We start from the raw sequence: 13,336 nt of genomic DNA on the forward strand, positions 1-13,336 counted from the left end.
CATGCTAATGATGGATGATCACTATTAAAATGTTTACATTGAATCAGCCTCACCAATCATCATATCTTCGTTGGTGGCGCTACTGGACTTAGTTCTAATGATGGTGTCGCTTTCGCTGACTAATTGGTTGGCGTTGATAGGAAGAGGGTTTTTGTGATGTCGATCGAAGAGTAAATATGTCTGTGTAATTCCCTTTCCCTTGACTTCAAAGCAAAACTCGAGTGTCAATATGAATAACAAACAGATAAAAGTACTCACCTTCTATACGCCGTTCTTCAAATTCAAAGCCCAAATCATAAACTCGCTCATAGGTGGACCTTGAACATTGTACTCTTCCAGGTTTACTGTGATGATAAGGGAAGTTAATTAATGGTATTAATGGTTATTAAGCAACTACCTACCTTGTAGACTCCTAAAAATTATGTGTGACATTAAAATAAACATCACCAAAGAATACTTACCATTCTACTAGCAACATTAATGGTATCTCCCCACATATCTAAAAAAAATTGTCAGCATTTCTGCACAACACTCTGCAACCACTTACCATAAGCAAACTTCTTAGTTCCAATTACACCTCCTACCACAGGTCCTGTATTGATTCCAATACGAATATTAAGGTAGTTTGGATTGTTCGTGGTGTCTTGTGCAAAAACATGGTTATGGTTGTAATCATGAACAACAGTGAATACGTCTATGGCAAAACGCAGCACTCGTTCAGGATGGTCTGAAGTGGAGTTGTTATGAATACCTCCAACACAAAAGTAGGCGTCACCACTTATTGAATAAAAAGATGGTGTAAAATCAGTCAAACGAACATAACAAAACTTACATTGTTTTGATTTTTTCTAAATGATACTTGTCAGTGAGAGCATCAAAGCCTGCACAAATTAATAAGTGTGAAAAATATCCATAGGTTAGGATTCATCAACAAAGAACTGATATATACATACCATTGACAATAGTATTTAGCATCTTTACCAAATCTGTTGCATTGAGTACAGAGCTCATGCTGGTGAAACCGACCCTAAGAAAAAGTATTCGTGTTGATCTGTGTTTAACTGTCAGTTGAAACTACTTACATATCACTGAAAAAACATGAAACATCATTGAACTTTTCTGCGATAAATGTCTCACCACTCTTCAAGCGATTACCGACAGCTTCTGGAAGAATGTTCAGCAAGAGAGAATCTGACTTTTTCTTTTCTTCCTCCAAGAGCATGTTTTGCTTCTTTTCAGGAGTAATATCCTTTATGAAGCACACCACTACAGTTTCATTACCCATATTGCTCGCAAATACGTTGATTTTTGCTGGGAATTTGGTTTGATTCTTTCTAATACAATCTAATTCCAATGACTCTCCAGCTGCGTTGTTATTGTTTGTTTGACTAGAAATTAACACAGAGTCAATAACCTTTTTAAGCTTGACATGGCTAGATTCATCGAAAAGAGTATATATGGACAAACCAAATACATCACTCTTCTTGTATCCAAAGGATCGTTCTGCAGATGGATTGAAAATTGTAACTTCAGCTTGAGAGTTACAAAGAACGGCTCCGTCCTATAAGGTATGAAAAAATTGGAACATGGTGTTTTTGACAATGCTTCATACAGTACCAAATAACAACTACGTACCACAGCTGCGTTCAAAATACTTCTAACATGGGAATCCTCGTTAACCATAAGATCTGCACTTCTACGTTTTCTCACCTTTAAAATGTCTGTAACTCTTCCAGGTAAAGTCTTAAATAGCACAAAATTCTTTAGCTCTTCATTTTCCTCCAATACTTCATGTGAAAAATAGTTCAACATCATTCTTAAATGGCGGTATTCTTCCCAGAAAGAGCCCATTGATTTTGCAGTGAAATATATTGCAAGTATCAGGGTAATAAAACCGACTAATGCAAAAACAATTGTAATTGCAATGGACGGAGAGGATGTAAATCCAGAGTATAAATCGACCATACGTTCAATTTTGTGAGATATTAAATCAATGTCATCATATAGTTTGGTGAGCCAATCGTAAATAATTAAGCTTGTGAATTTGTCAGAATTATAATAAACATCCTCATTAAACTTTGCCGAAGAGCTTGTAACGCTAGTAATAAGATCATCTACGCCAGTACAATCCGTTGAGTTTGAAGAATTACCAGAATTGCCACACGTTCCCATGATCAAATCATCAATTTCAGGATACTTTCCAAGAAGTTTGAAGTAATTATTTTCTGCTGTTCCAAACAGTAATGAATACCATGATACTTGAATTAAGCCTGCAAGATCCTTATGATCAGTATGGAATTTGCTTAATTCTCGATCAGATGTAAGTCTCTTATCGCTCAAGTAAAAATTTTCGGTAAAATTTGGAGATTTAAAAACAAAAATTTCACCCAGGCGAAGACCTATTCTTTGTGCTGTCATCATTGCATTAACACTGAATTGAATATTCTGAATAGCTAAAGATGAACTATCAGAGTTGATGACTGTCTCAACAAAGAAGAGAGTAACACAAATAGCAGTGATTGATATCATCGTAATTACCAATATAGATATCGCGTTAGAGGGTTTGAAAATCATGGCTACAATGCCTTCAGCACCAATTTGAACGTCTTCATCTACCTTACTTTCCAACTTGTGATAAATCTTTCCTACTTTATCCTTGGAAAGATGTTTGCCCATTAATCTGACAGAATCAGTAATGGTTGTGAGGTTATACCTAGTAAATGCAATAACTGAGAATGCGCAGAAAATGTATAGCGCCGTGCTTGCAACGTAGTAGCCAAGAAATATCGTTCTAAAAGTGGAAGACTTTTCCTTATTTCTACTCAAGTATTCAGAACAAAACTTTTCATATGAAGCTGAAAAGTTAATTCTGTTCATGTAAAGAAACATAAAGTTGTAGTCGGTTACCGAGTTTTTGAATTCTGCATCACTATAGCGTAAAAAACTGTTACATGATTTGATAAGAGACTTGGTAATTTCAGCAATTGTAGAATTTCTAGTTGTTGAATAGCCAGTGTAAGTGGCTTCTGTTGCGTTGGAATACAGAAGGATTGGCTCAGTAACGAATCTAGAGCTTCTCGTATAGTCTGCCCTTACATTTTCAGAAAATGATGAAGTTGACATACTCAAAGTATATAGGTTTTGCAATTTTGTGCATTCTTCTTTTAGGTTTTGTCTGTTAGAAATATCCCACAGAGGTACCTTTCCAACAATTTCGTCGTGTATTTGTTTGTAACGAACGTATCTCAATAAGCCCAATGGCGATGAAGAAGGTAAACAAACATCGTTTGACATGTGAATATCTTCAGTTACACCTGTAGAAAAAACGAGGCCGAGTATTAAGCCTACCGCTAAGCACACTAACGAGCCAACTGCAAAAATGACAAATGTGACACATTGAGGTTTGTTATACATTGATGATCTTAATGCTGTCCTGAACAGAAATTCCTTCTTTTGTTGTGCGGTTGCAGCATTTTCTTCTACACCCTCGAATTTTTCATTTTCATAGTCCAAGTCGTCCATTCGGCTAACTGAAAAACCTTGTTTTTGAGTGTCAACCTTCTCGAAATATCCTCGGTTGTCATCGTCCTCTGGTTGACCGCCATACATGCTGGTAGTTGAAGGATTAATAGGCACAGGTACAACTCTATTAATATGCGTAGTGGTTGGGTACTTGGATTTTGTCAAGGTCTTTTGAAGCTGGTGTCTTCTGTTAATTGCTTCTTCTTCTTCAATAATATTTGCCTCTTGATACATTTCTTGTGCTTTCTCTGGATCAAATTTATAATCTTCAATAAATCGTGCGTATGACCTGATAACTGTTTTCTCGTTACTGTAATTAGAAAGCAGAATATCATATGTACTTTGGCAAGATGATACGAGGTTTGATATCTTTCTGTTAATATTCTCAATTTTAACAATATCAAGTGATTCATTGACCATTTCCTTCCAAAAAGCCTTGTGTAATAGTAAAATAAGTTCTTGCTTTTTCTCTAGTATAGATATAATATTCTTAATTTCCATAATATTCTTTCCAGATAAATCTTCTCCACTCAAAAACTCAATCTCTTTGGTTCTTTGGGTAACCACGAACTTTTTCATCATGTTTTTCTTCAGCTTGACCACTTTTCTCAGAATACCTCCTGCCAATATTACACTAGTAAAGTTGGGCAAGTAATAAGCAACCACGATTGCAGAGGTTACTAAAATATCAACGTTATTGGCGCTCTTTTGAGATGACACTCCTTTAATGAGAGAAAGTGAAATGTCAACATCGGAGACTGGTGCTTCATTGGAAATGCTTTGTTTTCCAGACTTCATTGAAAACTTGAGAAATAAATTAAAATTTCGTAGTTTTCCTTCTTTCTCAAATTTTTGATAAATATTGGAAGCTTCTCTCTCGATTGGGGTTTTTGTTGCTGCTAGCTGACTCAACTCAAATGAGCTTTTTAGAACATTGATGATAGAGCTTCGAATGGAATTGTACAAGATGCCAATATAAATCTCTGAGGCTACAATTCCAATAACGAAAGCAATGACAATAAGTCCCAAAGTTAGCCCCATCATACCAAGTCCAAATTCCCAATCCTTATTGTTGGTTGCGACGAGTGCACTAACCAAAAATCCAATGGAGCCACCGACTCTTGCAGTTAAAAAACCAAAAAATATCGAGTTTTCAATCTTTCTGAAAAAAGGGAGAACATATAAATGATATACAAGGAAGAGTAAACTCAATGCCAGATAAATGACAGGTTTAACAACAGGATACGTGGAAGGAATTGCTGAGACCAATATGATGTATAGGCATTGTGTAATAAGGAAAGGATAATAGTAAAAAACAAAATCAGTGGAAAATACATTCTTACTGCTAGGGTTGTCTTCGGTCATGGAAACTGCTGAAATAAAGAGTATTACTAGTAGCACAATAAGGAAAATGGCAGACAATGCTATGAGAACAGAGTTTAAAGCTCCATAACAAGCAACAGTAGGGTGACGAGCAAGTACTTGTACTGGTCTTTCCGACCCAGGTAGCAAGATGGAAGATGCATAATTGCAATCAAAGAAGGCTCCAATCACATAACAAAAAATGAAACTAGTAATGGTGACAAAACCATGAATAACTCGAAGTGCAAGCTTTAGCCGCTTCCAATGCTTATTTGCTAACAAGCTTGCTCTATATCCTATTGCCAGTATCACAATGTATGCAGTCAAAATAGCTATATAGACAAAGAAAATAGCAATGATAGCTTCATATGATACCAGGCTCAGGGAAAGCGTAACTGGATAGTTGAGAGCACGAAACACCCATGTTGAATACTCTCCCCATTGATATTCTCTCTCAGCTAGCGCTGGAAGAAAGAGCATGGTCCATATCCAGTACAAGTTCACGAACAAATTGTAAACAAATCCATACCAATTGGTAGCGTGAATCTTGGTCTTGACTTGGATGCTTAGGAGGAAATTGGTGGCTGATTCTTCAATAGAGTTCCACAATGTTGCTCCTTCGTCGAGTAATGAGGCTGCACCTGTAGCTGTTAGAGATGTTTGCTGATCAGCGGAGAGAACAGAAGCTGCCCTACCAGCGGCTGCAATACCATTTGCAAAATTTTGAGATTGTGAGGAGTGTATTTGAGGGGTATCGTCTACCTCCACTGAGCAGCTTCCGTTACTTGCAATGGAATGAGTGGTCATGTCAATTAATTGGAGGTGAGATAGTGATATTGCGTTTAGAGAGGTTATGTTCGTTTTTCAATGATAGATTTGTAAGTTCAATAGCAGAGGTTATGAGTATAGTTTTTTCTATTCCTTAGGGTTATTAGTGTATGAACATCAATTAAGACAGTCTTGTTCTTTGTAAATATATATGAAAATACAGTACGACTATATGATGAATCAATGAATAAATCGTGATGATGAGAAGCGGTAAAAATAATTTCCCGTTTGCACACTCTGAGGCTGATGATGATGGTGAGGTAGAGGGAGGATACGATCACACACGCGAGGGAGGAATTGTTAAGGTTTTTTTGTGAGTGAGCCTCTCGATGTGAGCCTTTACTTAACCGCCAAACGAAATGTTCTCTACCACCACCTTCCTTTTTGAACAAGGCAACTACGGAAGTGTTCTTTTTCATTGTTCAGGCTGAATCGCGAAACAGAAATTTCCTTTTACAAACTCAGCGAAGTGTGTTAATCAAAGAAAACAAAGTTCCATAACAAAAGAGAGGCAAATCGACGCGAGAATAATTTTGAATGAAATGAAAATAATTATAATAATAATTTTGCGGTAACGATAGGATCATATCTCATGGTCAGATGATCATGCTCGTTACTACACCATCATGTGTACACATGTAATTTAATTCCATCTTTCAGGTTGCTTGATGTTCCACACCATAGTACTGAGAACGAGTGCAACAAAAATTTTTTTGTTTGTGTCAAGTGACTTTCAACAGATGGGCGAATTATCTTTTGTGTATCACAAATTGGTGTATTGTAATGTTCAAACAATACAATGATTTTCACTGAGCTGATATCTCTGGAATATACAGAGATTTATTGATACGACCGCAATCAGAGAGTGATACAAAACCGTTTATTTTGTCTCATTTGGAAACGAGGCTCGAATAAAATACAGCACCCAAACGAGAACCTTGAACAAAAAAAACGCTCTCGGTAACGACCACCAACGTTCACCATCATCGTCCGTGGGAGCTCACCAATTCAGCAGCAATGAACAACGAAGCTCCAACAACGACACTGGAGGTTGAAAATAACACCCAACAACAAGCAACGAACGAAAGTATTGTACTTCCCGATGATCAAGTAAAATCATCCGAACTTCAGGTAACAACAGACATCTCATCATCACAAGCACCACCTCCTCATGCCATCGCAACAATTACTACTACCACCTCTTCAAACAAAGATAACGTAGAAACACCCTGTTCATTATCAACACCAACAACTAAACGGGTAAACTTTTCTGAAGAACCTTTCCCAAATTCTTCTCAACACCAACAACAACAACAAATACAGGCAAACGGAAACAGCCAACATCATAATCATGTTGAAACCCATAAACCCACAACAGCCACAGTAGCTACTAGGAATAAGCAAATTAATTTGGATGAAATTGTCGACGATAACACTCACGAAAAGGAGAACAAGCGAGAACGATTTGCCTCGGTGATGGACCAATGTTTTAACTTTTTGTGCGCATTTGGTTGCAAGAGAGGCCAAAGAGATTTAGAGACGGGATCAATGAAATCACGAGGACCTTGGCTCTATAGAAATTATGCACCTATTCATATCTTTTATATTATATTTTGTGGATTCTTTTTCGGAACGATTTTCTACATTTTGGAATTATCAAATCCTAAAACTAACATTCCGTACATTGATGCATTGGTCATGAGCTTTGCCAGTGTATGTCTGTCTGGATTCTTAACTCAACCCATCACCAATATCACAGTCTCATCTCAGGTATGCCTGTTTTTCGCAATTGTCAGTGGAGGACTGACGCTCACTTGTCTCCCTATAACGTTACTGAAAATTCGACGCTGTCGTCTGCGAATGTTTGCATTGAGAGAAGCCGAACTTATCAAACGACAATTGGAAAAAGAACAACAACAAGAAGGAACCATGGTCGAATTGCGAGAAGTTAGCAATTCCCAAGAGCTAATCTCATTAGAAGATTCAACAACAAACGAAAAACCACTACCGCGCAGTAATTCAATACCTCTGCCACCACCAATCAAACCACTCACTTTGTGGGAAAATATTAAGGATATTTTTGTTCCCAATGGAGATCCTTTCCCTCTCACAGACGTTGAATGCTCTGCCATGTGTTGGGTGACCGTGGTCACAGCAATCTTGGTGTTGGTAATTGTTGCAATAGGCTTTTTTATTCTTGGAGGCGTTTTTGCAACCTACTACAATGAAGATAAGTACATGCACGGAAAAGATCCCTTCTGGCTTGGACTCTTTATTGCTGTGAGTGCCTTCAATAATTGTGGCCTTACCTTACTTGATGAAAATTTGAGCAATTTTGTTCATGATTGGTCCATATGCTTCACTGTTGGAGTTTTGGTCATGCTTGGAAACGTATTGTTCCCTCTCATTCTTCGATACATTCTCGTACTCATCTACAAATGTTCCACAAAGAGAAAGGTGGTTTTCAAGTACATTCTCGAAAAACATCACCATCTGTCTCCATATGTGTTCCCTGGACTTCAAACCACCATCTATGGCGTTGTTACATTGCTATTGTTAGTATTTGGTATTGTAGTAACACTTGCAAGTGACTGGAACAGCCCAAGATTGGTGGGCCAATCTATTTCTACGAGAGTTTTGGTTGCATTTTTCCATCCCATGAGTTCTCGAACAGGAGGCTTTAACAGCGTTGATTTGTTCACACTGTCGTACCCCACCTTGGTAGCGTATGCTCTCATGATGCGTATCAAACCTCAAATGGCTTGCAGCTTGCGAGAAAACGCATACAAGATTGTTGACATGGTTCGATATTTGAATGAAGAAGAAAAATCCGTGGTCGAAACAGCCACACTTTCTACTTTCAACCCAAAACTAGCCCCAATGGGAAAAATCAAATCTACTCACTCAATTGTTAGCAGTGATATTGATGTTGGAACAGTGAAGGAATTAGGAAAAGTTGAGGATGGAAAGAGTTTAATTTCTGCTGTTGATCAAAAGGATGAAGTCATTTATATCAAATTGCAAAAGGAACCTTCAGAAGAAGAACAAAAAGCTATGGAGGAATTGGAAGAAGAAGAGAAAAGTGTCTATGGATATTCTCTGTCAACCATGAAGCCCTATCTAAGATCTTCGAGTTATTCATCAGTGGTACCTCCACTTGACAAGGCTACTCTTCCACAAGTTCCATTTCCTGTCAAGTCTAGAAGATTTGCAAAAAAGCTCTGGAATTTGCTGGTTAAATGCGTAAAAGATTTTTGGTTTTATTTGACAACCATGCTCTCAACAAACAACATGTGGATGATTATTATCATTTTTGCAATTTCTATAGCTGAGAATGACAAATTGAAGAATGATCCAGCACACTATTCACTATTTTACATTCTATTTGAAGTCATTAGTGCTTTTGCAAATTCTGGGCTCACCGTAGGTATGGAAGGATCTGCATTGGCATATTGCGCATTTTGGACATCATTCTCCAAAGTAATGATTTGCATTGTCATGATTATGGGAAGACATCGTGGTTTTTATGGAACCATGATTGACATGGAAGAAGAGTCCTATGTTCAAGACTTTTCAAAACAGAGCGAGTTTTTAGAACGAAGAGAAATTCTCAAACAGTACAAACGAAAGCTCAAAAAATTGAGGAAAATGAAGGCCAAGCTCGAACAATAAAGCTGGCTCACTTGAAAACTGTAAACACGTGACGCTATACAACTTGTGTCTTCAACAACGAATCCATACTTTAAACGTTTGACGAGTTTTTGAAATTTTTTGACGAGCGCTAATTCATGTTTCCAATGTCAGCTTTCAAGTTCACATTTCCACCTTAACAACGACCGAATGTAGAGTTGAAACTGATTGATTTTTCATCATTTCTAGCTTGTTCCAAGTCCTTATTCTCGTGCATTGATTATGAGAGTTTTTCACCATCTCCCAAATTTTCGGTTTTTCATTATTGAAAAAAAACATTTCATGAGACTTTTTAAAACACGAGAATCTAGACAGGGTGCACCCTCATCCTCAAACCATACCAGCAACCAACAACATGCTCCAGTTGAAATTTCATCTCCAACAGATTTTCAACAATGTATTCACATCAGTGCTGATCCTCAACAAGATGTGCTGAAAGGAGTACCTTCTTCATGGAAATCCATATTGGGAGAAGACAATGCAAATGTTGAATATGTCGAGTATGAGGAAGGCACGCCTTTAACCACTTCTGCATCCATGGATACACGAACGAATAATGAGAGAATTCTTGACCACAAGAATGAGATCATTCCTCAAGGTTTTGTCATTTCCAGACCCTTTGAATTTAAACATAATATTCATGTGGATTACAATAGTGAGGTATGTATTATGATTCTGTTCATGTGACTGAAATGTTTAAATAACTGTAACAACTACACCATCTTTATGGATGTGAATATAACGTGAAATAATGATCGCCATATGACGAGAAGACTGGTTTTACAGGTCTTCCTCACGAGTGGGAATTGATACTTCGTTCGAGTTCTCTCACGAAAATTGAAACTTGTCAACATCCAGAGGAAGTGTTAGAAATTTTAAATTTAGCTGGTAAGGATATGATGAATGGAGTTTCTCTTAAATTCTTTCACTTACTGTATATATTGTATATACAATCGATCTAAATGGTTATGGAATTGGAATTTTTACGCTTTAATCAGCCAATGATTTTCAACGTCCTGAGGAAACGAAACAATTAGAAATTGTTTCTAAAAAAAAGTTAACACTTGCAGATTACGTTTCACAGGAAGATCCTTCGAAATTATTCTCAAATTTGGTCGAATTGGATCGAGGTTCAACAGCGGTCGTGTATCGAGCTGTTCATAAAAAATCTGGAATGAAAGTAGCGATTAAGGTGATGAATATGGCGACATTTACAAAATTGGAAAAGTTGGAAAATGAAATTGCCGTGATGCAAACATGTCAACATGAAAACATTGTAAAATATGTCGGGTCTTACATTCGTGATCAACAGTTGTGGATTGTCATGGAACTCATGAGTGGAGGTAAACTGACAGATGTCATTTTAGAAAAAGGTCGGTTTACGGAACCACAAATTGCTCTTGTTTGCTGTCAAGTATTGAAATCGTTGAAATTCCTTCATGACCATCAATTGATTCATCGTGACATCAAGTCAGATAATATTTTACTGGGAGAGAATGGACAAGTGAAATTGGGAGACTTTGGTTTTTGTGCTGAAATAACTCCTCAAGGAGGAACTGGAAGAAATGGATCGAGAAATTCCGTCGTTGGAACTCCTTATTGGATGGCAGTAAGTATGATATGGTTCGTGGCTCAAAAATTGTTGAATCCTTTTGCAATATTTCGGATTTTTGTGTAAACCCTAATTAGCCTGTAAGTACTTGTCAATTCGTTGGGTGTATTCATGATGAAAATTATGAACCAACAGGAAGTTATTCGTGGAGTGAACTATGATTCCAAAGTGGATATATGGTCACTGGGAATTATGGCATTGGAAATGGCTGAAGGAGAACCTCCACTCATGGACCTTCCCATGTTGCGAGCCATGTTTATCATTGCTACTCAACCACCACCCACGTTGAAAGAACCACAACAATGGAGCGGCGTGTTTAAGGATTTTTTAGCATGTTGTTTGAAAAAGAATGCACAACAACGAGCAAGTGTGGACGATTTGTTGGAACATCCATTCGTAATGAATGTCTTGAAAGAAGAAGGCAGTTGTGGTGACGGAATGAAATTTCTTGTCGAGTGGAGGAATAAAAAGTAATTTCACAGATTCATGGAATACTCCTGACCTTGTCATGAGTTTTAGTATTACAATTTTCTCGATCACCAATGTACAATGGTTTTGAAATTACACTACTGAAGTCTTAATGAAAATGTCGCTCAATATTACAGCATAATCTTTTTCTTTTGCCAATTTCATAAAATTCATGGCAAGGAATTCATTTTCCAAAGGTTTGAAGAATGAAAAAAGCGAACAAAGACCCCTGAACCCATGAAGTTCCATGAATGAAGTCCAAACTTCTTCAACGGTCATTGCGTTGATTGAGCTGTTGTTGTTGATTGATACCGTTTTGTTGGAGCCACTATTCGATCGGTTCAAGGTATTGTTAAATTCATATCCAAAGACTTCTTCAAGAATGGTTTGAGCGAACTTGATGCTTGGATGTGACTCGTGTCGTTGTTCAATTTCAATTCGCATGCCAGGTGAATAATTTTTGAATGCTACACTTTCATAGTATGATGGAAAGGTACACTTGAAAATCACTTCATCATTAAATAATATTTCACTTGTGTGGATATATATTGAATTCACATATATGTTTGTGCTGTTTGAGCTGTTGCTATATCTTTCATTGGTCAATAAAGAGTTCTTCTCAGTTGCTTGTTCAATATATTCCAACTTTTGTCCGTTATATTCCAAAATAACTCGATACGGACCTTCAACTCTTTTCGTTTGTTTTGACTTGATTAAAGATTGTTGTTCCCATGACATGGCCACTTTCAATGATTTTAAATTCATGTTTCTTGTGCTGTCATAGGTCGTAAATTCCACATCATACATTCCACTTAAATTTTGAGTACAATTCATTCCAAAATGTGATGAAATTTGTTGAGCTATATATTCACGTCGGTGCATGATCAGATCATAATGAAAATATCCAAAAACTCTAAAATAATCCATCAAACAATTCCATGCTGATCGTTCTGACAATATGAATTGATCAAGTCCAATCTCGGAAATTATCCTTCTCAATAGATGAGGAGATACTGTACTACATTTTGTCATGTAGTTGTTGGCCGTTAACGTCAATGAGATTGGTTCATTTTCAGTATTTTCAATATTCTTTTCTTCCTGATGTAAAGGAGTGGACAATGATTCAATCATCAGAGATACTTGATGAATTTCAACAGCTGGTGGAGCAATATCGTTGAAATCCATATTTGAGTGAACCACAAACACCAACGAACGAGATTCAAAACGATATTCATACGTTCCGCATGTATAATTGTAGGGATAATAGAAATTGGAAGCAGTCATTGAAACTTTTCGTACCAATACCTCCCGATTTCGTTGTAATGACGTGAGAGGTGCCGAGTCTGGATCAGTATAGGGATCAATGTTATTTTGAATGATGATTACTTGTTCCTTCTTGCTACTTTTATCGGAAGAGGATGATTCATTCTTATTGTTGTCGTCCGACGATCGTGAGGAGGTAGGGTTGTTGTGGTTGTGGTTGTTGGAGAACAGCTTTCGAAGGGAGTTTAACATTTTTTTGCAACGCGTTTGTTTAAAAAACTATTTTGGAACTGTTTGAGGTCTAGGAAACGGGTGTTCATGACACGAAATGAATTGTTGGTGTTAGAGCAACCAGGCATTGCCAACGGTTGTTTGGACTCTTGACCACGTCGAAATGAACGTGTTGTGAGACTAAGTGAGACTAAGGCTTTTCAACATTTTATCGCTAACTGGTAAGGGTTATTCATGTCGTCGGAGTTTGAAGGACAAGAGCCGGTCACAAAAATTCGATGAAAGAGCCGGTCACAAAAATTCGATGAAAGAGCCGGGAGTCGAACCCGGGAGGCGCGAACCACCAGAACCTGAATCTGG

At 37.4% G+C, this 13,336-nt stretch overlaps 4 protein-coding genes across 4 annotated transcripts; 2 read left to right on the top strand and 2 right to left on the bottom strand.

Annotated features, from left to right (window-relative positions):
• Positions 1-33: 33 nt before the first annotated feature.
• On the bottom strand, positions 34-5,691 carry C9374_005013 (uncharacterized protein; the record flags this gene model as incomplete). Its single annotated transcript, XM_044694717.1, has 9 exons — positions 34-203; positions 259-344; positions 402-412; positions 462-499; positions 548-777; positions 833-881; positions 954-1,027; positions 1,083-1,561; positions 1,636-5,691. The coding sequence occupies 9 exons, from the start codon at positions 5,689-5,691 to the stop codon at positions 34-36; spliced, it is 5,193 nt and encodes a 1,730-aa protein (XP_044548725.1).
• A 1,038-nt stretch (positions 5,692-6,729) lies between these two features.
• On the top strand, positions 6,730-9,384 carry C9374_005014 (uncharacterized protein; the record flags this gene model as incomplete). Its single annotated transcript, XM_044694718.1, has 1 exon — positions 6,730-9,384. One exon carries the CDS (start codon positions 6,730-6,732, stop codon positions 9,382-9,384), a length of 2,655 nt encoding a protein of 884 aa, XP_044548726.1.
• A 300-nt stretch (positions 9,385-9,684) lies between these two features.
• On the top strand, positions 9,685-11,488 carry C9374_005015 (uncharacterized protein; the record flags this gene model as incomplete). Its single annotated transcript, XM_044694719.1, has 5 exons — positions 9,685-10,062; positions 10,176-10,290; positions 10,401-11,011; positions 11,092-11,098; positions 11,154-11,488. The coding sequence occupies 5 exons, from the start codon at positions 9,685-9,687 to the stop codon at positions 11,486-11,488; spliced, it is 1,446 nt and encodes a 481-aa protein (XP_044548727.1).
• Positions 11,489-11,575: 87 nt separating this feature from the next.
• C9374_005016 (uncharacterized protein) lies at positions 11,576-12,997 on the bottom strand (the record flags this gene model as incomplete). The annotated part of the gene is made up of 1 exon (XM_044694720.1): positions 11,576-12,997. One exon carries the CDS (start codon positions 12,995-12,997, stop codon positions 11,576-11,578), a length of 1,422 nt encoding a protein of 473 aa, XP_044548728.1.
• Between the last annotated feature and the right edge of the window lie 339 nt (positions 12,998-13,336).

Source organism: Naegleria lovaniensis, assembly GCF_003324165.1.
Source record: "Naegleria lovaniensis strain ATCC 30569 chromosome Unknown tig022, whole genome shotgun sequence".
NCBI classification, from domain to species: Eukaryota; Heterolobosea; class Eutetramitea; order Acrasida; family Naegleriidae; genus Naegleria; species Naegleria lovaniensis.